This window comes from Epinephelus fuscoguttatus, linkage group LG12 (assembly GCF_011397635.1).
Source record: "Epinephelus fuscoguttatus linkage group LG12, E.fuscoguttatus.final_Chr_v1".
NCBI lineage: Eukaryota > Metazoa > Chordata > Actinopteri > Perciformes > Serranidae > Epinephelus > Epinephelus fuscoguttatus.
Genome location: NC_064763.1, coordinates 21,417,953 through 21,445,362, shown reverse-complemented (window position 1 = coordinate 21,445,362; position 27,410 = coordinate 21,417,953). Strand labels below are relative to the sequence as shown.

At 40.2% G+C, this 27,410-nt stretch overlaps 1 protein-coding gene across 2 annotated transcripts; it reads right to left on the bottom strand.

Moving 5' to 3' along the window:
• Positions 1–4: 4 nt before the first annotated feature.
• cnih2 (cornichon family AMPA receptor auxiliary protein 2) lies at positions 5–27,410 on the bottom strand. 2 transcript variants are annotated; one of them, XM_049592582.1, is made up of 7 exons: positions 26,924–27,410; positions 25,816–26,047; positions 19,443–19,511; positions 11,330–11,377; positions 8,101–8,213; positions 7,878–8,021; positions 5–5,087 (listed from the first exon to the last, which is right to left on the bottom strand). In XM_049592582.1, exons 2-7 carry the CDS (start codon positions 25,894–25,896, stop codon positions 5,060–5,062), a joined length of 483 nt encoding a protein of 160 aa, XP_049448539.1. In that variant the 5' UTR covers positions 25,897–26,047; positions 26,924–27,410; the 3' UTR covers positions 5–5,059. The 2 variants fall into 2 exon arrangements, with proteins under 2 accessions (XP_049448539.1, XP_049448538.1); XM_049592581.1 differs by having other exon boundaries at positions 25,816–27,410.

The following is a 27,410-nucleotide window of genomic DNA, read 5'->3' as shown; positions in this document are numbered from 1 at the left end:
ATTATTATTATTATTATTATTATTATTATTATTATTATCATTTAGGGCTGCCCCCGACTGCAAATTTTCCTAGTCGACCAATAGTCGTCATTTAGGGCCATTAGTCGACTAGTCACCTGCATGTTTGTGATATTAATTTTATTATTAAAATATAGACTTTAGGCGGGGCAACACAATGGTTTGAGTTGAAGGTGTGAGAAAGAATAGTATCAGTAACATTGTTAACACTGTGCTACATTACAGAGAAATACAAAACCGTACTAATGAACCTTCATTAATATAGGCCTATATTTTATCTACAAGTGCACGTCACACACTCAGCGAGCCGCCTGTTAATGACGCTGTGGGCTAATGGGCATGTAGCTACTTCCATGTTTCAGATGATACGTCATGTTTGTAGTCGACCAATGAAGATGAGTTTACATATCACCTTGGGTTCGTCCTTCACCTTCTCAAAATGATCCCACACTTTGGATTTCCTGCCCGACATGTTATTAACTAGCCTGTGGAATAACTGCAGGTACCAGCCCTGGAAATTAACCTGACTCCTGTCTGACTGCTGAGCGTGGCCACTTCCTGTGTCTGTCCTTTCAAATTAAATTCACACATGGTCCAGTCATATATGTTTTGATTTATTTTGACAAGGCACAGCTCCTAATAGCGTTTCACGTTTGTTTTTTGTTTTTGTTTGTCCTGTGACTAAGCGACCAATCAAATCTTCTGACTAATGACCACTGATATTATTATCATAATTATTATAATAACCGCTGTAGCACTGTGGAGGACAAAATATAACTTGAGAAGCTATTATGTAAGATTTTAAATCAAAAGGAGGACAGAAGCTTCCTGAAAGGGAACGCATATGTCTGAATCAGTCACTACAGATGAAATTTGACAACGTTGTACTTATCACTTTTTTAAAACCTTTCTTCTTTTTAAATTGGGAATGAAACTCTTATTTTAAGGATAAGGCTGGTGATATTCTGTATTTTTCTTACTGTCAAGAAATCCTGTGAAAAGATCAAAACCAACAATGCCTGCTGCTGTAAATATTCGTACTACTACTGCGGTAAATGGGTATTTATAATAATATAACATTAAATGAATGAGCTTGGGGTTGAGAGCCACAGACAGGACAGGGAAGTCGAATGTATTGACAGATGCACTTGCACACTGTTGGTTTCAATCTTTTCATGGGATTCGTGACAATAACCAGGGGCGTCGTAGTGGGGGGAGGGGAGTGGGACTAATTACCCAGGCCCCAGTGAGAGGGGGGCCCTGAAAAAGCAATTTTTAAAATTTCTCACTAATTAGTGGTGTAACTACCATAAAACTGGCTGAATAAATCGGTTAAAAGGCTGAACTACATTTAAAGAAAATAGTGGAAGCTCTCTGAGGCCCCTCTCACCACTTAAAGCTGCAAAATGGTTTAGTCTGCACCTGCAATATGATCCATCTTCATGGGTGCAATCGTAAATCCAACCTGACACACTACAGTAAAATGAAGGTGCTGTTGTTTGAAGTAACAGAGCCTTCTATTTCTGCATGAATTGAATTAATCACACATTCACTTCGTGTGCCACTCTGCTGCTCCGTCTCCACACACAGAGTGCCCAGAGCACGCTCTGCTACTCAGAGAGTGTGGGGTTCTGAATATCCAAATGGTAAAGTCCAGCAGTGCTCAGAATTTACGAAAGGCCCATTTGATGCCAGAGTACGCTCTGGCACATGGAGTGAGTATTTCTGAACGCTTCAGAAATCTTGCTTGAGCCAAGTGAGGGACTGCTGATGCTGCTGGAGCACCAGACTGTCATGTCTTTCCTCAACAATGGGACATCAGGGCTCCAAATGAGAAGAGGAAGGGAAAGAGAGCAAACTGACTTTGTATTAAAGAAAATCAAAAGGTGCGTGAGAGAGACATGGATCAAGAAGGGAAGGATGGGGGGCCCAAAATTTATGCATGGGGCCCAGAATTTGGTGCTACACACCTGACAATACTTAAAATACAGAACTATGCCAGCCATATCCTATTGTATTAATACTAGTGTTCTAAGTTTTATGCTTCCAATTTAAATGTAGTTAAACCTTTAATATATATTGCTACCATACACACAATTATTTGTGTAGTCATACAATAGTATTTACTAATCTGTTCTGTAATTAAGTTTCCAGACAATTTCTTTGCCTGATTATGAATGACAAAATAAATAAATCCTGAATATTAGTGACAGGCAACCGCTGTTGAACCTCCATGTAAGCTCATGTTAAGGTGTGATTTTAGTTGTAATCTTTCCATAATTAAAAACTTTTCCAAATGAGTCCCACAGTTCATGTACCAAATGTGTCATCACCACCATTTATTACACGGGGAGCCGGTGCATGACAAACATCACGGTTTGTTCTCAGGCCCCGGACTTTCAGTTTTTCTACTGATGTTAAAATCACACATTTGAACCATCACTTATCTACTAACAGATCAAACTAATGAACACATGATAGCGAAGGCAGCACCAGCTGAGGAAAAAAGGCTTCTCTGTTTACATGTCATCGGCAACATGAACTCCTGTCCCTCCTGAAACTGTATGATTGTAGACGTGTTGAGATGACTCCACTGCCTTTACACTTCTGAAATAACTGAAACATTGTCAGAGAGTCACTGTTGTGTCATCTGCCACTTGTGTCGCACTCACTGTTATTACATACACTGAATAACACTGCATCGATATGTCTCATGAATCATATTACATTGCTAGTTTGCTGTTTTTAAAATTGCTTTTTGTACATGAGATTTCTATATTCTACCTCGGATCAGAGAACAGTTGCTGTGCTAAAATGACCATAGTATAGATGCAGATGAGTAAACTGATAATAGGAATAAGGCGCTCATTGCACACTAAAAAATACAACAGAACTAAGTTTTTTTTTGTCTATTTTTTAAGGGCAAAAAAAACACTGTGCCAAAATGTGTGTTACAGAGAGTGAAAACAAAGACGAGGCCTGGCAGTGCCTCGGCACGTAGATTAAGATACAGCTTTGTCATTTTTGTTTTCACTTGTCTTAAAGGAGCAGTGTGTAGGATTTAGTTGCATCTAGCAGTGATGACTGCAGATTGCAAGCAGGTTAAACTCCCGTGTGTCACGCATGAACTCCCAGTGAGGATTCCTTCAGTGTTCATTGTTCAGGAGGTTTTCACCGGGAGGCAAATTATCCACAGAGGTCTCGTTATCTCAAAATAAATTGACCTGATGATTTAAACCGGTAAAAACACTGAATAAAACAGTTTCACATAAAAAAAAATTCAAGTGTCTCTCCAACGCTGTTTGGCTTGTCGCAGAAGGGCCGCTAGCCCACCACCTGCAAATGTGTGCTCACCTTTCTTCCGTAATAACTTAAGATCCAAGTGTTTAAGAGGTTTTTACCAGGAGCCAAATTATCCGCAGAGGTCTCTTCCTCTCCAAAACAATTGGACCTGGTGATTAAAACCAATAAAAACTGAATAAAATAGTTTCCAGTGACAAATCAGTGTTTTTAGGACTCATGGTGGAGGGGGTGCTAACTAACTACGGTGGCCAAAACAAAAACCAAATAGCCCTATCTAGAGCCAGTGTTCGGTTTGTCCATTCTGGGCTACTGTAGAAACCAACATGTTCTCATCCTAACTCATCAAATACTGCCACTTTGTAAATGGACATACACGCTAAAGTATGACACACTAGGTACTCTCCTGTGTCTGTTTTGGATGTTCATGGATGGCGTGTCAATTTATGGCTGTTACATGTATGTTGTCTTTTCAAAAAACAGTTTTCACTCATTAACTGCAAAAAAGTCTTTTTCAGAATAAACTCACAGCGTTGGTAGAGGACTTAATTTTAAGGTTGATTCCTTCAGTTTAGGCAACAAAAGCACATGGTTAGGTTTAGTAAAAAAAAAAAAAAAAAAACAGCATGGTTTGGCTTGAAATTCCGACCCTATCTTACTCCAAAGTTGTCAAAATCTGGCATTTGGCAGTGACTTGCAGTATCAGACACTGACGAATAAAGCTGTCCTTTAACGTTGGCACGCTACGCGGCCAGGTAACAAAAAAAATTTGATTCTTATTTTCAGCTGAATATACACCAAAGAAAACTAATATTATATTACATTTCTGCGAATATGTCCCCCTAAATCCTACACACCAAACCTTTAATTGATTTTTTTGGCACAATGGTTTTTCAGATATTAACTTTTGGCATTAAATGTCTGAGCATGAAGCTCTTTGGAAAGCATGAACCTAGCATGTAGCATAAAATACGTCCTTACAGCTATGGACATACTTATTCTGAATGCACATTACAAGCATTCAAAGCAGTCAAACTTATGATTAATTCCTTGTTTTTTGAATTCTGGCGTTTGGCAGAGGCTGGCGTCAAACAGTTGTTGTATTGGTCTATGCTTTTATCTCCATCCTGGTTAAAAATGCACATACCAATTTGTTATTTCCCTGACAGGCTGTCTCTGCCTGTCTTAACCTGTACAGATTAACTTGCTTCCTACAGTTACTGTACCTGTAAAACAATCAAAGCACTGGTTTCATATTAGAGGTGTCTATTATCTTAAATACATGGAAAGATACCAAAACAATCCTGCTTCTAGTATATTTTCAAAGTCAGAGAATACAGACATGTTATTTTGTTTTCCAGCCCATAAGTGTTTGGAGATTCACAGTGAGTTGAGCGACTGGATCAGTAAGAGCAGCACGGGAAAACTCCAGCCCTTCAGAAATATATTGTTAATTCGTATAATGGGTCAAAGGCAACACACCTGCTGCGTCTTCTTTGTGTTTCATGTCAAAACCTTGTCCAGTCGTCTGACAGCAGAAAGCGATAAAATCGAGTGGAGGCCTTTACATTCACATTATCACTCAGATTGGTCTTCTTGTTTTGTCCAAGGTTAGACTGTTGAATATCCAAGCCAGTGATGTGAAGGGTACATGGGGAGCGGAAGAGTCGATGTCTCTGTATGTTCCTCTGTGTCTTTCTTACAGATACTTCCCTTTATTTCTCCAGGTTTGTCCTGTCTGTTAGAAGCTCACCAAGGCGTAGACCATACTGCAATGGGAAATAGGCAAAGGCAACACACAAAAAAGTAGGGAAAAATCAATGATTGTGCTGCTCTTTAGCAACATCACAACAAAGTTGAAAGGCATCAGTGGCTACGTTTACATACACAAAATATTCTGGGTTTTGCCCTTTTCCGAAAAAGATAATGGGCCTCATTCACAAATAGTCTATATAGGCGAAAATCTGGGATCAGTGTTGCCAACTTAGGCCATGTTTACACAAAAATGGAATCGTTTCTCATTTTCGTTTTTGAAAAAAGTTCTGCATTCAGACAACAATAATTTGATGACAGTCGCTGTGCACACGGATCCAAAAACGCTGTAGTATACACACCAGGCCAGTAGTTGGCGGTGTGACTTTGTAATGAAACAACACATGCCTGTGCACATGCGCTTCCTTCTACAGAGCGGTGATGTATAAACAAACAAAATGGCAACCACACGAGTATTTGTCTGGACGGACGACGAGGTGGAGTTGCTACAGTAAATCTACACTTTGCTGAAGAAGTGTTGATAAATTTAATGGGTTGAGCAGCACAAACAGATCTTGTGAGTCCGCCAGTCGCGGGTCAGGTGATTTGGGCAAGTTTGTTAGAAAATATTGCGGGTTTTGGGCAGGCGGATCATTAAGGGACAAAGCAGCGCTCTTAGTTATGTTGTTACAATGCAATGTTCTGTTGGGAAACCTTGGGCTCTGACATTCATGTGGTTGCCACCTGTGACACTCCAGCCACCTAAACACCGGTGCAGACCAAGCACCCCCCCCATGGCAACAGCACTCCTCACTAACAGTGGCCCCCCAGCAGTACAATACACCATGCAACACCACAAAAATGGCTTAGGAATGGTCTGATGAACAAGATAAAGAGCCTTCATGCCATGACAGGTCAGAGCCAAGTCTGGTCCAAGGAGGACCCACCATGGCTTGGGGGTACCTCTGGGGTACCAGCACGTCCCTCAGATATTCAATCAGATTGGGATCTGGGGTGTTTGAAGGCCAAGTTAAAGCTTTGAGCTCTTTGTCCCATTCCTGGGGTCATTTCTTAGCAGTTTTTGTGGTGTGGCATGGTGCATTATCCTGCTGGGGGGGGGGTGGAGCACGTCAAGTAGCATGCAAATGAATACCAGGATCCAAGGTCTCCCAGCAGAACAATGCACAAGATGATCAATGTTATTCACTTCACCTGTCAGTGGTTTTAATGTTTTGGCTGATCGGTGTATGTATGTACGGCAATAAGACTGTTTAACACCTCCTGAATCAGTCACATACACATCGCATAAGCCACAACTGGACTGGACTGTGGAGTGGGCAATTTTAATTTGATTTTAATTTGATTTTTAATTACTTTATTTTTTGTCATTGTTGTTGATGAGGGGAAGTGTGGTTGTTGTTTTTATGAGCTGCTGGACAGTTGAATTTCCCTTTGGGGATGAAAAAGTTCTTTCTATTCTGTATATATATATATATATAACATCCGGTTACGATGGGGTGGATTGACTCTCACAAACCCTGACCCACGTATCACTAGCATGCACAAATGATGATGATTACACTAAATGTATAGCCCGTTAAAACTGCATTCGTTAACAAAGGCTTTAATAAACAACAATATTTAAAAACTGTTAATTTAGTTATGCATACACTTGTTTGATGCCTTTTCATCCCCATCAATTATCTTCATAATCATTTTTTAATATATATATTTTTTTATATTCACCCATATTTTACCAGGTAGGTCCCGCTGTGATCAATAATCTCTTTTACAAGCCAAACAACCACACAATAAAAAACATAAAAGATGCACAGTTTCATGTAGAAAATATTCAAACACTTCTGTGCAATGACAAGTTGTAATAGCTGTAGTTGTAATACTTGTAATTAAAATCTAAAAACTGAGTGTCCCAGTCCTAGCTTACAGTACAGTGTATGGGAATGTCCATACTGTACATACTTAGTGCCATGAAATTATTATTATCATAAATATTATTATTATTATTATGATGATGATGATGATGATGAGTCATCCAGTTATATAAAAGATTATGATCTACCTCTGAGCAGAGATGACACATGTAACCTTGTTAGAAGATATTGCAGTCTGTGCCTTCAGGACAGAACGCTTCTCCGCGACTGATATAACATGTTTGAAGAAAGTGATGAACGGCTGTTTCAGACTGCCAAGACATTCACAGACGCTCACTGATGGCCAGACACTGGTGTGTTAGGACCTTAATATGTGTGTAGAGACAACAATTTACTGCTTTTTCCATCATCCACCTGGAGGCAAACCTGTTTCCTTATGTAGAGAAATGGGGGCGTGGCAGTATGTTGATTACAAATAGCGGGCGCACACGCCTGTCAATTTTATTCCTACTAAGCTGTTTAAATGGCTAATGAAAATGAATATTCTACTAATATTCTCAATTACATGCAACCCTGCACACTCCAATTAACATGCCCTAACAGGTCAAATGTGAAAAAGTGGGAACGGCTGCAGCTGCTTGTACTGTTTTGCTTCTTTGCCTCAAAATAGGATTTTTTTCACAGTTTTCCACCAGTGGCAGACTTGTTAATAATACTCTTAAAACCAGAATAATACTGGCATATTTCACGTCTTAATCAGAAAATGGTCTAATTTATGCTGTTAACATGACTTGCATTAAACTCACAATACTGTCATATTTGTAATAATAGTGGGATATTAGTTTGCATGTAAACGTAGTCACTGAAACCTCCTCAAGCAAGATCATACTTAAAAGATTGTGAGTTCGTACTGACCTGTAGAGATAATAGAAGAAAGAGAGCAGATAAAAACCCAGCTTACACCAGGACTCCTTCTGGCAGTAATTAAGAATGTCAGCGTTCATCACGCTGACAGGATCATACATGACCTCTGACCCATCAGCTGGCCGATGAAAAAACCTGAAAAAAGTAGAGAAGTTTGGCTCATGCTCGCACCAGATCAACAGAAGCTTGTCGGACATCTGTTATGGGACCGTACCTCCACAGATGGTAGAAGAGCAGCGGGATATTTAGGCCAAGTGTGACCCACTCTCCAGCACACATGAACATCAGACAGAAGAGCCCGTGGATGGAGTACTCTGGTACCACCAACTAACCAGAGCAGACAGGAGGTTATGTTACAGGCCTGCATATAATCACAGTAATCACACTCAAGTAACTGCTGGACAAACACTGAAAGACTAATGGGTTGCATGTTGTGTTATAACTACAATCTACAAAACCAAAATCACACCAAACACTTTCACACAGAAGGTGTTAATGTTACTCATGGCTCGCTGCTGTTACGAGTGCAAATATAGCTTCATACACATGTAGCGAGATGATGTTAGTAGGAATTGATGCAGATGGTTCAGGTCGCTCAGATAACTAACATGCTTCCAGACATCTGAATCAACAAGCTGTGAACTCCATGGTGACAGGTATCATCACTTTTTAAGTGGATGTAGCAAAATTGTTAGTGAACTGGTATGGAGCAACATTAGCATTCATTTGAAGTCAGCCATCTGACCACCTGATAAATGTAAGTCCGATATTCATTCTTCTTTTAGCTCTGGTTTTGGTCGCCAGCTGTTTATCTGGCTAAATGATCCATATGTTCATAAACTAGCTTTGTCTGTCTGCTGTTTGGTGCCAAAACACATAAAAATGTTGATTACAGCTGCTTTAGGCTCTGTATACAGATATTTTTGAAAATGGATATTTCCCTCTACGTTTTGGTCTCTGGTCCACACGCAAATGGAGTTTTGAAAACGCCTCCTAAGGTGCTGATTTTTCAAAACTGTGGCCACTTTCTATCCATGTGGACATGTAAAACAGAGCGTTTGGGAAACAATCTCCCGGCCTAGTCACCAGAAGAAAATGTTGGTGTTGTATGTTTCTGCAAAACGTGTTACAGTTGCACATTACCTATGTATCTTATAATCGTTCATAGTAAATGAGCTGACTTTGTCATGGTGGATGGTGTGTCACCATGGCAAGACACCTGCCGAGCTGCAGACTACTGTTGCAGCCTAACAGACAACAAAACCGATTGTATGTAAAGGACCCGTCGCTTTTTTATCAGATGACTTTTGGACACAAAATTCGGGTGTTTTGTAGCAAACCTTCGCTGTTTCACAAGCAGCTTTTTAGGCACTGAACATGGAAGGTTTTTAGTGATCTGTGACTCTTTTTCCAGCGGCTCTTTAAGCAACAAATGTGGGTGTTTTTCCATAGGGGATAACTGCATTTTCTGCCAAGACAGTGTGACGAGAAACCATATTTCCTGGTGTGGTAGTGTCCCCAAAACTGGGATTTTTAAGCCAAAATATTACCCTTTCCCAACCATAAGTGGTTTTTGTGCCTCAACCTGACCACATGTCAACCGCAGTGTTGTTGGGACTTAACATTCAACATATCCACTACATGATAATGTAAAAAAGTAACATATCCATGGATTGCCAAAACATACCTTGCTATAATTTATCTTTGGCGACTGGGTTGCATCCCCACGATTTGCACATGCCCATTGTTACTTTGTGTAATGAGCATGCACCAGAAACAGCAGCAATGGCCGACTATCAGTTTGTTGACTTTTTGTCCATGCTGCTTTGTCTGATATCTACTTTACGAACGGAGACATCTGCTGTGCTAGTTCAAAGTCCACAAGAGACTAGGGCAGGGGTAGGCAACCTGTGGCTCCGGGGCTGCATACGGCTCTTTAGACCCTCCTCAACATTCGGATTTTCATTTTTCATTGTTGTAGGCCTAAAGTGGTTATTGCTTCTTACAACTGTAAAAAAGTGCAGCCTATACATTGGACTAAAAAAATGTGTTAACGTTTCATCAACTAAAATGTGTGTCCTACGCCTATGACCTGGTGCCTTTTCCTCTAGATTTTGCTGAACTTCAGTAGCAGTGGCCCGGAGTCGCTCTAGCAAGGCCAGCTATGGATTCTGAATCCAAAAAGGAAAAGTCTTTGAGGAAAATAGAGGATTTAAATAATGTGTGGACAGATTAATTTGCTTTCACCACCAATGCTGCAAAGTTAGAGTACTAAATAATTATCAACATCCCACTGCAGAGTAGCCACCTTGAAGTAAATCCTATTAATGGATGCTCATTTAGACCTATTCGTAATGTTGATGGGCTAATTTAGACTTAATGGGCTGTTACCTTGATTCAAATGTTTTGTGGCTCCAGACAGATTTTGTTTACTTATTCTGGCCAGTAATTGCTCTTTTAATAGTAAAGGTTGCTGACCCCTGAACTAGGGTTTTAGATCAGGACATCAAAGGAAAATATACTGATATGTTCAGAATCTTCTCATCTTGTATTTGATGTAATGTTGACAGAGCCTTTGTTGCTACTCCACGTTGGTTTTAGCTACATAAGTCTGTTCTGAAGAGGAAATTTGTACCTCCCTGCATGTTGTCTCCCTCTGCAACAGTCAAAGGTCATTGAAATTATATTTGTACCGCAGCAAAATATCAAACAAATGTGTCAGCTAAATTCTTCTCCAATTACATAGTGGTGGAGTGGTTATGTGTTAGTGGCACTTTAGGTCCTTGCAGTGCGCCACTGTGTGAAATAATGAATCAATAAAATCAATATATAAGTCAATAGCAAATATCTGTGAACCAGGAGCTAAATGCACATTCACCTCCAATAACCATTTTCCTCCTTTTGAACCTAACAGACTGTGTTCCCATGAGAGCCATTTTAACAGACTAACTGTTCATTCAGTCATAAAAACATTCATCTTTTTACAGATATAAAATACATTACGGTTCAAATAGTGATCCCGAGCTAACCTTGAAAGGTATTACTACTCTGCATAAATATATGGGCCCCAGTAGTACAGTAGCATGCTGATAATTTATGGCCCCTGTGGTATCATGTTTAGTGATGTAATAACTTGAGCGTACTTGAAGTCTCTGTCGTACCTGATACTGTTTAACATGTTCAAAATGGCCTCCACAGCATGTCACATTTAATTTCAGGGACACTGAGCACTCTCTCTGACTGTATAGCTGTCCTCCATCTCTGTGTGTCTGCACTGCGGAGCGGTGGTGGTGGGTGGTGGGTTGTGAGGATGGGCTACATGTGAAATGAATCAGTGTGCGTCATGGTCCTCACAATGGGTAGAGAGACAAATGGTCATGCTTGTCTGAAGCCCTTCTGTTTTAGTCATCCACCATCAGCAGGTAGAAACAACTATTACTCACTCTGCGGAGCAGGTTGCAGATTCTTTCAATGTTGAGGATCCTCTCTCTCTGTGGATATAAAAAAAGTCTGATTAACAGTCTGAATATTTATTCATCCTGTCCATGAAAATAAATCTAAAGGATGATACAGGTTTCAGAGAATTCTGTTTCAGCTGACAAACTTTTAGACATTTTGGTGACACCATAGACTGTATAAAGGAAGTGGACATAGCCATTGTGGAATAAGTCAGATTGTATGGAAGACAATAAATATTCCTCACTTGAATTTTTACCCCAGTAAACATTCTCCGAATGAGTTCATGGTGTCAATTGTTAGTTTTAAGTCTTCTTTTGGCACAGCATGATGTTCATTTTGTAAATCATGGTCCCATTTAAAGTAAAATAGAACATAAAGCAGAGTATGTTTTAGCTCATAGGTACTTATGATTGGCAAGTTGCTACCACGGCAGCCTGTAAATCAGGATAGAGGCATAGCAGTGCGTATCCGTGGCACTGTGTACATTTTAAATAGCTGTGAACTTGTTTTTGGGTGTTCTCCATGTTTTTATCTTAGAATTTGGACCCTTCACGTTGCATTTTCAGTTCATGAAAGTAGCATTTTGCTAACAACTAAGCTAGCAAGCTAGTGCTAGCATTAGGTTGCAGGTATAGGTGGATGTGCATAGTGTCCTTGGTTTCTGAGTCAGATCCAACCCTCGCTCATCCACGGAGTCACCTCACCAAGATGGCGCCTATTCATTCCAATGAAGCTGCTTGCCTAGCGCATATGCCAAAAAACTTTATAGCTTCCAGGTTTACTTCTGTGGTACACGGCCCACTGAATATGGGCAGCAAAGTCTCTCCTGCTGGCCCCACCTGCCAGTTCTGGCTCGGCTCATAGACTTTGCATCATAGACTTACGTAATGTGCTTTTAAATCGCTTTTCATGGCTCCAGGAAAGTTTTACAAATATAAAATTTCTGTGGATGAAAAATTCATAACAGAAAGAGTGATAATTGACCTTGTTTACAGTTAGGCCAATGTTTTTTGTATTTTTTCTACTGGGAGAAACTGGCTGCAAGGCTGAGCGGCTTTCCGTCGGGTTGCTTCTTGCTTCAACAAACCCAGATAGCTACAGTGAAAATGCTATCCTAAAACAAATGGGTAACCTCATGGAGGCTACGTCTGTTATTTTATAAAGTCTGTGGGTGAAACATCAATAAAATAACAACTCTAGACCTGCTGAGTGCTTTCAAACACGTAGAGATTCATGCTTAAATTTATATGATAGGTTAAAAGATGCATCTGTAGCCTACAACCCATTAAAAAAGAAAAAAACTTAACAAATATGAATAAGTGAATAATATTTGACTGAATAACCAATTTTGTTTTCTGTTTCAAACCTTTAACTTGATTTCCATTATATTTTAAAAATAAAGATTTAAATGCAACCGAGCATGAAAAACAAATAATGATTAGCTGAGAAAACCGAACTGATGGAAACTGTTCATCAGTAATGACAGCCACATTTGAAGCAATAAGGACAGTGATGTTTGGTGCTGACATTTTGCACCAAAGCTAACCGTTATGAGTCTCCAGTGAGCCATGAGAGAGGGTTCACTGATCAGTTTTACAAATGAAAGCCATCCATCTTCTGGTCGCCAGCAGCTACTGGCCTCTAATGGTGATGTTTTTTTTGGGTGTCCATTGATTAGCTAGCACCGTAAATGAGATGTTTTGTTTTTCACCATAAATGAGATGTTTTGTTTTTATTCATCCACGCAGATTAACACCAGCAGGCTAGGAGAGCAGGTGCACAAACGTACTAATAGTCAGGTAATTAAGAGACCAATTGTTCATTTGTTTTGCTTCATTTATTTTTTGGAACAAAAATACATCAAGTAGATAAGCAGCACGTGCAAACCATACCACTGTTTGTTTCCTTTGTATTTAACGAAGCCTCAGCTGGAAAGACTCGCAGGCTTATTTTATGACATATTGAAGCATCTGTCTTAGTTACAGGAAGATGGCTTCCAGTATTGATGCTCCTGTGATTCCCTTTAGCCAGAAGCACAGCCTCCACATTTTTATGAATCTGTGGACATAACTGCAAACTCCCCCGATGACCTGAAACTGGATTTTGCCCTGAATCTACAACATCCAGCCTCCAAGCCAGCCACTGGCTCCCCACCCTCTCTGTCTATTTACAGTTGTTGATTTTTTGGTTCTTTTTGCTTGCTTTGTGCACCACATCCTTCTGTGATGCTGAGCTTTAAAATGTAAAGAGGACACTGCCGGACCTGCCAGCTAAGCTGCTGCACGTTTTATGGATTGTAATTGCACTCATAAATTGTTGTCCTGCAGTAACTGTGCTCTGCTGATTTTACAGCCTGGAGCCTCCCTGAGATGCCCTAATTAGTGTCAGGTCATCCACTTCACTATGAATTTTTAATTGTTCCAACAAGGGAAACACAACTGAAGACGTTCATCAAAGGCAGCAGGGACATTTCAGAACGCACAGAACCAATAAAAGAAATGCAAGGCAAAGAGTGTTGTCGAGTGTGTAGTGTGATTAATAATCTCATCAAGTAGCAAATAAGAGTAAAATATTGATTTCACTAACAAGCAACCTTGTAATATTTTCTACAGCCCCTTTCATTAAAGAATTGGAGCGGGAATCACGATACAATTCTATCTCGATATGTTGCCCACGATAACGATTGTATCACAATACAGTGATTCCACAATAAGTGATACATTGGAAAATAGTTATCTATGATACATCACAATGTGTGTGTAAATGAAGAAGAAGAAAAAAAGCGTGAAATCAGGAAGTATGTACAGTATATATTCACTGCAGCGTGGTGTCACGTTCACATATTTGTCAGTTGAGATGATTGTTTTGGTCAATTTTGAGATCACGATTATTTAAAATGATTACTCACGTCTTTAAAAACATCATGCATTTACTGAAATTTGGGTGATGCCATCATTATTTTTACAATAAAGTCACAAGTGGGTCTGAAAAGTTGCTAAACAGCGAGAAAATTGGCGACACTGAACGCACAGCTGTACAGTACAGCAGTGCACTGCATTTATAAGACAAGACAAAATGAAAGCAATGCAAAACGCAGGAAATGCAGGAGGATAAAAAAATGTATCTCTGTCTTGCAAATCCCATAGTCTGATTACTGATTTTGTTTATTCATCTTTTGACTTGAAAGATGAAGGTGCCTTTCTGATTTGTTTCCTCTGCTGTCCGACTCTGCCCTGTCCGCCATTTTCACTTTACCTTGACTCATAGAGTGCCCAAGGATTGAGCCCTAAAACCTGGAAATGAGTTAGCATTTCACCACTGCTGGTTCCCTTGTCTTGAAATCGAAGGGGTTTTTCGATGTTTTTTTTTTAGGTAGATGCCTGAGATGAAGTCTGTGGTAAACACAAGCTCAAGAGACTTTCATGTTTTGTTCCACGACACAAAATACATCTGTAAATACCCCACTTTGAATTTGAAGCTTTAATGCATCTTGAAAAAGGTGGTTGCTAACAACTTGCTAAATGTAACCCAATTTGCTCACTCAACTTAAAATTGTTTTTGGAAACAGCTTGTACTCAAAACTTTAGTTTAGTACAGTGACATAAAGGTTTTGAGACCACCAGACACAAAATAAATGTCACATGACACTCGTCTGACAGGAATTTTATGTCAGTTTAACATAACTTCCGAACATATTGTGGCAAGTTTACATTTCTTAATTGCAGTGATACAGCAAAGAGACAGATTCAAAAACAAGAAGTGCTCTTTAGGTCACCACAACAGAGCTTTGTGTTAGACACCAATATCTGCCCAAGCAGGAGGTTACTAACTGTGTATATGACTTAACTCATGGTGCAAAATAGCTTTTACCACAACATTAACTGTAACCCATTAGAGTCATTGTGAAATACTTAGACATAAATCAGTGTGTAATGGATAACGTGAGTCATTTAGAACACATTTAAACACAGTTTTCTTTGGCTAATGACCTTAAGCACATCGTCTCATGGCATGCTGGGAAACTCCACCTATTTAGCTCCAACATGCCACAATGTGATAGTGTTGTTTATTAGCCTAAAGCGAAATCGACTTTATAAATTGTTGTCAAATTAAGTCAAAAATCAAAAATTGTCATGACTTAAAGGGATAGTGCACCCAAAAATGAAAATTCAGCCATTATCTACTCACCCATATGCCAATGGAGGCTCAGGTGAAGTTTTAGAGTCCTCACATCCAAGGGGAGAGGGGGTAGCAACACAGATCCACCTAATGGAGGCTTACGGTGCCCCTGATTCAAAAGTCCAAACACACATAATTGAAACCACAAAATATCTCCATACTGCTCGTCCGTAGTGATCCAAGTGTCCTGAAGCCCCGACATAAAAAGTTGTTTGGAAAAATGTCATTTGAACTCTGTTTTTAGCCTCATTGTAGCCTGTAGCTCTAACTGCCTCTTTGTGCACCACGCTCACGTGTGTGCACTTGTGCCCATATGGAGATATTTTGTGGTTTTAATTATGTGTTTTTGGATTTTTGAATCTGGGGCACCGTACGCCTCCATTAGGTGGAGTTGTGCTGCTACCCACTCTCCCCTTGGATCTCCGCAAGGGATGTGAGGACTCTAAAACTTCACCTGAGCCTCCCTCGGCATATGGGTGAGTGAGATAATGGCTGAATTTTCATTTTTGGGTGCACTATCCCTTTAACGTAAAAATTTATGTCAAACTCACAAGGGAGGAGTTTTTGTGTCAAGTGAACATAAAGTTTTTATGTTGTTTTGACAGTGTGGGGCATTTGTGTAGGCTTAACATTAACATTTTGTTTTGTGGATGGATAATGCAGCAGTGTATGCCGAAATCAGCCTTACAGCCTCGTTGTGGGGGCGTCGTTAAGTCATGCAACCACGGTGTAGTTTGTTGATAGCCTAGCGTTAGTTAGGCTTCAATAATCATGAAGGTGTCTTCATTTGTGACTTAACAAGTCTTGTTGTATCTTGCTGTAAGTATCATAAACCTTTATTTACCACAGAGATTATTATTGCAGTAATCCAAAAATCCAATTGAAAAATCCCACAGGCTTTCTGACAAGGGACCCAGGGCGATGCTAACGTCTGTGTTGGCCTACAGAGAAACTTCACTGAAGGAGCACTCGATTTGATAAGCGCTACCATGTGAAGTCATGGAGGTGTGACTCTGGTAAGCCCAACTGGCAGGGGAATCCGTTTAGAGCGCCTGCATGTTTTAATAAAAATGATATTTGGCACTAATGTATCAGTAACATATTGCAAGGGGAAGTAATACAAGATATTCCCGTATTAATATTTTGTCCCAACCCTGTAAGAGACGGCTTGAAATGAAGGAAATGTCAAGACATCAACTTTTATAATTTGCTATTACATAGAGAGAGGCATAATACTGCGGCCATTTGACACAGTACTGCTCTTTTTGTCACAGTGTTTCCCACTGTGGTGATGTGTCACCTGCACCTGATGTGGAAAAATGTTTTAGTCTCTTCCTTTATGTTCTTTAGTAATTACTCTTTCACCGTCAAATATTGACCGCCTTTGTGGCTTTGCAGACAACTGCAGCTGAGCGAACCTGCATTGCTCTCTGCTAACATCAGAAATAATTGCTGTTTATTTTCCAAGGCCGTTGCCTCGTACAGTGTGTCTTTTTCTGTTTGTGCAGTTTATTGATTTTGCGAAAGACTGGCAGCAACACATCCTGGCAGATCTTGTCCTTTCTGAACACATCTGACACGTTGACATGTTTAAGTTGTCAGTTACAGGTTGGAAAGAAACACCTGTCCAATGTAATACAATTTAATACAGCAGACTTGATACAAATGCTGTATTAAATTGTATTACATTGGACAGGTGTAATACAATTTAATACAGCAGACTTGATACAAATGCTGCAGCCAGGAGGCTTGTAATATTCAATATTTGTTGATACCTTGTCTGAGAAAGCAGCTCTCCATTTTTGTCTGCAGGGTAAAAAATAACATCCACTTTGAACTAATTATTCACATCAGGTTATTTTTTATGTTTTGTTTGGAGCTATTGTTTTCGGTTGCATTATATTTTACAGGTGTTGCAGTTATTGTGTCCACCCCGCTGTAGCTGGCGTGCCTCCACACTCCCACAGTCTGGTTTCACAGCTTCCTCTCCCACTCCTCATCACTCTCACTTTGCAGTTCAGATGCAGGTTCACATGATTGCTAGAACATTTGCTAACTTGTGAAAAAAGAAATTCACAGCTGCTATTAACTCGCCAAATGAATAACGGCAGTCGTTTTTAATTATGTTATTTTATGTTTCTGCAAAAGAGCAAGACAGATTTTCAGATGTGACTTAAGTGAATGAGTTGTTTGTTTTTTACAGTGAGGTGAAATCTTGTATCTGGGCTTTTATTGTGGCGACAGCACAGTATCTCATTGTACAAGCAGCGGCTTCATTTGCATCCATCTCTTTAATTGATTAGGCCAACGAGCCGCTGTCTTTGCAGAAGGTTGATTGCTTCAATCTGCATACAAATGAGCTTTCAAGGCAAACGCTGCCTGGGTGCTGCTGCTGCAATCACCTGGAGGCCTGGATTAGTAGGAAGTGTTTTCAAAGAAGTACAAATATTTGATGTTGACTAAATGCAGCTGAATAAAACATTTGAAGGATTTTGTTCCAAAATCACAGAACTTTCATTTACATATAATTAGGGTTGCTTTTCCCAGCCCAGCTGACAAAAGGAAATGTTGGCCTCAGAGGTTTCTGCAAACCATGGATACGTTACATTTGTGCGTTTATGTATCATATCAACGTTTCTAAAATGATGTAATATATGAGCTGACTTTGTCATGGGAAGGTGGATGGTGGGTCGTGAGGCAAGACGCCTGCCAAGCTTCAAATCACTGTTTGACATCAACAAACAACACAATTGGCTGTTTTTAGTGAGTTTCCAGTGACTTTTCAGCCCCCAAACGTGGGTGTTTTTTTAGGGACCTGCAGCTGTATTTCCTGCGGGTTGTTTTTCACCAACACGCTGCTGCTTTTCCAGCAGGGGTTGTGCCCCTAAACCCAGCTACTTTTATCCAAAACATGATCTGTTTCTAACAATAACCAAGTGTTTTTTCTGCATAAAACACATGTTAACCACAGCATTTTTGAAACGTGATGTTTAAATGTGTTGGTTACTTCATAACATGCAAATGTCATTTATTCGTGGTATGCAGAAATGCACAATGCCAACACGTTTTTCTGAGGATTGAGTTTTTCCAGCATGATTACGGACATGAATGACAATGCACTGCAGGGTTGATGAGCCCGGTCTCGCTCCGAAGTCGTCAAGATCTGGCGCTTGGGCGGACTTGCACTTGCAGTGTCAGAAACCAATGAAAAAAGCACTCCTTTAACGTTGACATGATACGTGGCAAAAGCCTGACTGGGAGGAGGAGTGGTGGTTGTGTCCAACAAACACTGACTTTCACCCAAGAGAGCGGTGTTTGTGTCCCGTAAGATCATCAAGCCAAACCTTATTCTTTTTTCCTAAACCTAACTACGTGCTTTTGTTGTTGAAGGGAAAAAAAATGTCAATTTGCAGTGTTGCACCGACGTAGTGCGTTGATTTTGAAAGAGACTGTATGTAAATGTTAAAATTCCTGTGAAAATGGAAGTGTATTTTGAAAGACAATGCATGTAACAGGCAGAACTTGACACAGTGTCAAGAACGTCAACAACCAACGCACCCAGGGTACCTTTCACGTCATATGTGAGGTGGAAAGTACATGACCAAACGTCAATATGTGATGAGGACGGAGTGAGAATGTGTTGAGGATTGGGTTTTTCCACTATGATTACAGGCAAATGACAATCTTCTGCAAGGTTTCTCCTGGAAAATCGTTCTTTAAACACTGTTTTGGAAAACTGTAATATTGACTGATACATTCAAGGTCATATACAACATTTTTGAAGTGAAACCCTCAATTTGTTCTCAGTATCTATGTGCAGCGCATTGAAGGTTCCTCTTGGAACTGTACAGAAGGGATTTCTGCGTGCACACAAGGGTTTGATCATCCTTGAAAGAAGTGAAACAGCAGGGTTCTTACCGCTCTGGTGGGATTGCTCTGATCAATGGGGTTTTTGAAGTCTGTGCGAAGCTCATCAAACGCAATGATCTGAAAAATAACAGACACGTGAGTTTGCTTCCAATTAGTTACCTTTACAGCACTAATGACTGTACTGTAATATATCAGATAAAGACATAGTTGGTATCTCTTTAACACTACACACTACACAAAAAATGGTCTTGTCTCAGCCTGTCGTACAATGCTGTTGTAACTCTCCTAGAACAGTCTGCTGTGCTGCACACCCACTACATCTTGTACAGCTGCAGCCACATCGTTCCCTTTGCTCGAGCACACATGGTGATTAAATGGTGAATGTGTGTATGTATAATTACTTGGAGCCTTGCTCATTCCCTTTACGCTGTGTATGAGCTCCTACATGCGTCACTGTGTAGTTTCTTACTATTGAAGGAGATAAAATTCTGATTTAAATTCTCCCTGTATTGCTACTAGTGGTGTTGTGCAGTATTGGTATCAACAATAACTATGACATATTGATATCATGTCAACAATACATTTAGGATAATATCCTGTAAATAATCTAGTGCCTCTTAAAGGAACATTGTGTAAGATTTAGGGGGATTTAGTGGCATATAGTGGTGAGGCTGCAGATTGCAACCAGCTGAACTTCCCCTGGTTAGATTTCCTTCAGTGTTTATTGTTCAGGAGGTTTTTAGCGGGAGCTGAATTATTCACAGAGGTCTCCTCCTCTCCAAAACAAACAGACCAGGTAATTTAAACTGGTAAAACCACTGAATAAAGCATTTTCACATTACAAATCAGTGTTTCTCCAAAGCTGTTTGGCACATCAGAGACACCCTGCTAGCCCACAACCTGCTATTACGTGCTATTTTCTGTGATAACTTCAGATCCAGTCATTCAGGAGGTTTTTACCAGGAGCCAAATTATCCACAGAGGTCTCTTCCTCTCCCAAATAAATGCACCCGGTGATTTAAACCAGTAGAATCAATCAATGGAGCAGTTTCAATTTCCACAGTCTTGTCTTGGAGGGGCTGCTAATGAAAATGCAAAAACACAAATGGGACACTCTCTACAACCAGGGTTTGGTTTGTCCGTTCTGGGCCACTGTAGAAACATGGCATAGACATATATATTGTTTATTCCAAGGTAACAAAAACACAATGATTCTTATTTTCAGGTAATTATACACAAAAGAAAATGTATTTATTATATAATAATCCATTTCAGCCCATACATCCCCATAAATCCTACACACTGGACCTTTAAATTATTTCAGTGTCTTTCAGTTTTCACCTTATCTCCTTTATCCGATGCCATCTGGTTGCTTTTTCACTATCTAATAAGTGTAATTGCTTTGTATTATTGTGTACAGTTATGGTTACAGACTCTCTTTCCACCTCCCTATACTTGTATTTTGAGTTTAATTCATTTGTCAAATAGGAGACAAAATAAAAAACAGTAAGAATGAATTTGACTGATAGAATTATGTTTTTATTTATTTTCATATTTTCTGTAGATATTGCGATAATATCATTAGCATGAACTCTTTTGGGTGTGTTAATCATGTAGTAGTTGTTATCATGCAGCACAAACCTAGAATAATGTCCCAAGCCCCGACTCTGACATCTTTTAAGTCAAAGCCAAAAACATTGATTTTTTACACTGCCTACTCCACCCTGTAATGACTGCAAACTTATTTCTAAACTCGACTTTAAATCAATTACATTTTAAATAATCTTTTTTATCTTTTCACCTTTTGTCTGCACTGTTGCTATTTTATTGTAATTTTTTAAAATTGTAAATAATTTAGTAATTACTTTTACTTTTTTTTTTCTCTTTACGCTTTTATTGTAAATCTGTATTACTTATTATGTTGTATATTTTGTTGCTCTGTAAAGCACTTTGACTTGCCCTGGTGTATGAAATGTGCTTTACAAATAAAGCTTCCTTGCCTTGCCTTGTAATAATCAGATATTGTTCCAGCCCTGTTTGTCACACAGTGTTGGTTTGAATTTTACCCTTGTTTCTATTGTTTTTTCCCCCAATCTCCTCTAAAATATTATACCAGTCTATTTTAATTCAACCTGATAATAAAGTTCACATTAGAACTTAGAGAATACCCTCTGAGACATCAAAGAAACTAATTTCTAATGGCAAAATTAGGCATTTATTTATTTATTTATAATCTGGCAGGATTACTTAACATTCAAAATTATGCTTGGCAAAAGTTTGTCATATTTCAAATGCAAGACTTAAAGCTTTGTTGAGTTTGAGAATTATGGTCTGCTGGAGGTTTGCAGAAGATCTTGCACGATTTTGTTTTCTTGTCCTTTTCAGTAAAACCAAGGTCATAGTTGTTGTTTTTTTCAATATTGTGCAGTTTGAGGGTCCTCCGCCAGAAAATTGTGAGCTTAAACACTTAATTTTCTCTGTTCTGGTGATTTTTTTATGCACTGATTTGTGCATCAATTTATGGTGTAAATGTTTTTAATTTGTCAAAGAAAAAGTCCTCTCCTGCTTTCATGTTTTTACTGGCGGGGACAAACACCCCCTGAAATCTACACCCATGAGTAAGACATCAGAATATGAAATTGTGTTTTCTGTCATTGTTCGGATTCCCTAATAGCTCTCTATCTGCTCCCTGTGAGAAGCAGTATGAGTATGAGTGATATTTTTTTCTCACCAGGTCCCTGATTAATAGCTCTATAAAAATACTAATAACTCTCCGTGTAAAGGCCACCCGCTATGCTTATCATCAGTTCAGCTTTTAAGCAGCTCAGCTTATCGTTGATGGCTCATTGAAAAGCAATAAAACACAGACATTATTTGCAGATAAGTGAGCATCTGATTTGCGTCAACAATGACTGATTACATGAAAACACTATCTGTTCAGAATAGAAACAGTGCTGGTGGTTATTACCCCCATACGAGTCTATACAGCTCTCCCTCATCTTCCTTCACACTTAGCTCCGTTGTAAACAGATGCAGTTTCCATGGCGACATGGTGAGCCCCTCAGCAGGCTCCATGGTTACTATAGCATCGAACAAACGCTCTGATTGGTTGAGAGCCACGTAGAATTGGGGTGCCGTACCCGTGGGTAGAGGCAGACTGGGGGAAGGGGTGAACCTAATCATAGTTTGATAAGCGTTTCAGTCACATGGCTGAATGGTGAGCCAGACACACGCTTCCCCCCCGTCTCTTTCACACACAGACACACTGACTGACTCATATGTAGTCTCACCCACTTAGTCAATTGGTACGTTAGTCATTTCAAGTCTTATGTTCGTAATGATGTGTTATGTATTTCATATAATTCCTGCCTCCATGGATCGAATGTTAAAGGTGAGAGATCAAAGCCTCAGTGTTTGTTGAGTCTGCTCTTGTGTAACCAGTGATCTGAGTGTGCCGGTGTCCTCTCCAAACGCTGCAGGCAGACACATTCACAACAGTCTGGTGGTGAAATTTATGATCAGTGTATTTTGCTGTGTCTCTGTACTTGTTTTGTGCAGTTTGCTGAAGCCTGAGTGCCTTGTTTGAGGAACTGTTTATTGTCTCTGGGATCATAGGTTGTTTTACTGTGAGCCGGAGATGGAGCCGCTCTTGTTGTTTAATGTGTCAGGGTCAGACGGGCTCCAGTTAATTACACTAGTGATATCCTGGCATGTAAGCAGGTCAGTCTGTGGAAACAGATGAAATATGCACAAATAAATTAAGACTTAAAGGGACAGTTCACCCCCAAAATCAAAAATACCTATTTTCCCTCTCACCTGTAGCGCTATTAATTAATCTAGATCGTTCTGGTGTGAGTTGCCGAGTGTTGGAGATATCGGCTGTAGAGATGTCTGCCTTCTCTCTAATATAATGGAACTAGATGGCACTCAGCTTTTGGTGCTCAAAGTGTAAAGAAAAAAAAACTCAACAGCAATGTCTCTTTCCAGAAATCATGACCCAGTTAATAAAGATAATCCACAGACTTTGCTCTGAGCGGTTTCATGTGGGAACTATTTTCTGTCTGAGCTACACCCATCAGCCATATCAGGGGGAAGCTTGCATCCACAGCCCTGCCTCCTACAAAGTACATTTATATATAACTAGTGAGGAACAGCAAATACATTTTGAGGGAAATGCAATGCAGAGTGCTTTACATTTGTATTAACATAATGAAGAAATGTCGCTAAATAATGTGCCTGGCAAGCTAAAAGAATCAGCAAAATGTTCACTTCCAACCTATTTCAGTTGTTTTCCAACCAAATATTCTATCTTGCAATTTACGATCCACTTGTAGTGATGCCAGCATTATTTTTTTATAACCTTTATTATTTATATTAAACTGAAATCACAATCTTTCCAGATTTATTTACTCTGCAACAAAACAATTGTGCAGACTACGAACATACAACAAGACAGCAATAACAGGTAGACAATCTCTAGCACAAAATAAGTAATTTAAAGATGGGGAGACCAGTACTCCAAAAAGCCCCTTGTTAACATCATATAAGTCTGATCACCAACCCCAGACAAATGCTGTGTCTCAAATCACATACTTCTGTTAGTGCACTTCCATGTAGTATACTATGTGCACAATGTACTTATTGGCATAGAGCGTGAATTTTGACAGGGTAGTGTTCTCTCAAACCAAACACGTTGTGCACTTATCGGAAATGACGACTGCAAATTAGCTAGTTAGCAAACTAGCTTTAGCATTTGCGTTATCGTTCGTGGTACCAAACCATTACATCAAGTATAGTGGTGCTTAGTGCAAAAAACACGTATAACTTACATTTGTACAATGCAGCGACGTTCACAGTCGCGCAGTCCTTGGCCGCCATTTCCAGTTTGAAAAGTGGTCCCTCGCTTTCCGCTACGTAGCCAAGATGGCGACCATTGAGGGCGAGAAGTGTCCGTAGTTCCACACTCAACTTCTTGACCGTTTTGAGTGCACCATCCCGGTACTCATAGTACACTGCATTTTTCCATACTTCTCAGTGTGAACGCACTCATGCACTCAAAATATGAAGTGTAAGTACAGAAGTATGCAATTTGAGACCCAGCAAAAGTGCTTTTGTTGCCTAAACCTAAGACAAGAGTCTGCACACAAACCCAGGGTTCTGGTGTCAAGTTCCTGCACTTTGTATGCTTACCATCCTTCCCAACATCCTCCTCATGAAACCTACATGGTACATGAATGTAGTGTTTCATTACCCAAAGGAAACGTTGTCTATGAACATAATCCAGGCAGGGATTAGGTCACGTAATTCAGAAACATGCAAACATAATTTGTAGGAGAAAAGCCTGGCATCTACTGCTAGCTCACCTAGCACCACTGAGCTAGCCGAGTATGACGCCATTAATGGTTACACTCATGCTGTCACGAGCACAAGCCTCTCGTACATGTTCCATGCACGCTTCCTTCTGAGCGGTGATAAGGTTTGTGGGTGTAGTTCGGGAGAAAGAAAATAGTTCCTACATGAAACTGCTCACAACAAGGTCTGTGGATTACCTTGAGGTCATGATTTCTGGAAAAAGGAGCTGGGTCTCACTCCTGACTCGTCAAACAATGAAGCTTGGTCAGTGGCCCGTTGGTGTCAGACACTGACACACCGAGGCAACCTTTAGCAGCAGTATGAAACGACCCGGGCGGTGCCATTTGTTGACACTCCGGGCAAGAAAGTCCACATTAGGCGGGCAAGAGGGGAAATGAATAAGACAAATTTTAGACTTACTCCAGTGAGTCTGCTGTTTGTGTCCCATGTGACACCAAAAGTCAGTTGTTTTTCTGACCAAGTGTCGATATTTGACAAGTTGGGAGTGAGAATGTGTTGGAAAGAGATGTTGGTGTTGAGTTTTTCCAATGTACTTTTTTGGGGCTTTGAGCACCACAAGCCGAGTGACATTAGTTCCATTATATTGGAGAGAAGGTGGATATCTCAAACACTCAGGAACTCACACAAAACAATCTAAATTGATAAATAGCACTACAGGTAAGAGGATAAATATGTATTTTTGATTTTGGGATGAATAGTCCCTTTAGCATCTTTTGTTTTTCAGTCTTTTGTAACTCTGTGGTCTGTTTCAACTAATTATGTCTTTGCAGCTCACTGTGTGGGAACAATGTGCCATTTGGTGGCTTTTAAGAGGCAATTGAAAATGTCAGTCACATATAGGTACAATTACATTGATATTCAGCCGACACATTTTTATGCATGTCATTACCTCTGGAGTACCTGAGCGAGGTGTGTGTATGCTGTGTTCCTGTCGGTGTTGTGTGTAGGCGGGCTGCGTTTGTCTGCCTGCGTGGGCCGTGGACGTTCATGTGCCCTATTTGGAGTTTGTGTGTGTGCTGTGGCTCCAGTGTGCACGGTTGCCACTCACCTGCCATATGACAAAGAAGATGAGAGCGGCGCACAGCACCAGGGTGAGCATGTAGCAGAAGGCCGCAAAGGTGAACGCCATGGCTGAGCCAGCCAGCCTGACGACGAGATGGGTCGACACAGAGAAAGGGAAGTTCTCCCTTTGCTCTCTGCCTCTCTCTGGCTATTGCTCTCCCTCCTTCTTTTAGTGGAGGTTATTGTCTGTCCCCCCCCTCCCCTCTGAGGCGGGCGTTCTCCAGGAAGGTAGAGCACTCAGTTTTAGTAACAATCAATAATCAGCATGGCTTCACTGCTGTCTCTTTTGTCTCTTTTTGAATACCTGACAGCAGGACCTGTCTCGCTTTGATTGAGGAAGCACTTAAATGTCTGTTCACAGCCACAGTTGTGTCGTTGGCCTGATGCTCAGTCTCTGACAGGCAAGATGTCTGTCTCCTCCTCCTCCTCCTCCATGTAGTTTCTCTTTAGACAAAGCCTACACATTTTTTTCCTCTCTCTCTCTCTCTCTCTCTCTCTCTCTCTCTCTTTCTTCCTCACAGTAAGCCACAAAGTGTCTGAGTGACACGCCGACAACAGAAGCACAGGATTCTTGTCGATACTGAGCACAGCACGGCGTTTAAACGACAGCGAGGAGGATTATCATCTAAGATGGTTATGGCTTGTGATAGTTCAGTAGTTTGTCTTATGGCTTTCAGCTCATCTGTTGCTCTAAATCAAAAACACCATTAGTGACGCATATTTAAAACCACATTTAACACATTTGTAAACAGCCAGTTTGCAGATTATCTGTGAGTCATAATTTACAGACAGTGTCTTGGTATGTTACTTACTTTATTACTGAATTATTTTAGAGAAATCATCACATTGTTCTGATACGACGTATTGCTTTGCACGTTAGTTAATTTCTGTCAAAGCAAATGCTAATTAAAGTATAAAATGATAAGTATAAATCAGTTAGGCAGGTTTCAAATGAAACAACTGTTTAGCATCACAACACCAACACCACACATCCACGAGGACTTACAAATACAAGATCAGAGCAAAACACTGATGACAGTTTGAGTTAGCATGGATCGACATCTCGCCCGAGCTTAATATCAAGTAGAGAGTACCTGTGTCTGGTTGGAGATGTGTCTGCCACTGAACAGTCCACTCTGTCCTCGTCTCTGTCAATTTGGGTCGGCACCATGTCACAATTCCCTGCTCTGCATCTTTCTCTCAAACGCATCCCCCAGATTTCTCCAAAAACACTGAGATTTGTCTCTGCAGGGTTAATTATGAAAGAGGAAAAAAAGGGGGGAGACGTGCAGAACATCTACATGTTGAGCCGCATTTATTCTGATTTAGAGATCTCCAAGAAGTCATAAGTTAATTAGTCCACCTTTCTGTTGTCTACCCCCTCCCTATTTGCCCTTCCTTCTTTCTAAAGTCTTTTTTATCTCTTCCAGAGGTTTTGAAAACAGACCTGATTGTGTTTCCTGAGTCTACTGTCTCTGCCTTCCTCTGTTTCTTGGACTGCGAGAGAAATATTTCTATCACGCTTGATGTTCTAACGGTCAACCAATAGCATCGCGCTGTCTCCCTCCCTCTCTTATTTGC

What these genes read in the sequence shown, in the direction of transcription:
- cnih2 (XM_049592581.1), bottom strand. Translation starts at nt 25,896, where the DNA reads ATGGCGTTCACCTTTGCGGCCTTCTGCTACATGCTCACCCTGGTGCTG. An exon ending in TCTTCTTTGTCATATGGCAG is followed by an intron (nt 19,512 to 25,815) that starts GTGAGTGGCAAC and finishes GTTATTTTTCAG; the next exon opens with ATCATTGCGTTTGATGAGCT. An exon ending in AGAGCAATCCCACCAGAGCG is followed by an intron (nt 11,378 to 19,442) that starts GTAAGAACCCTG and finishes TTATATCCACAG; the next exon opens with AGAGAGAGGATCCTCAACAT.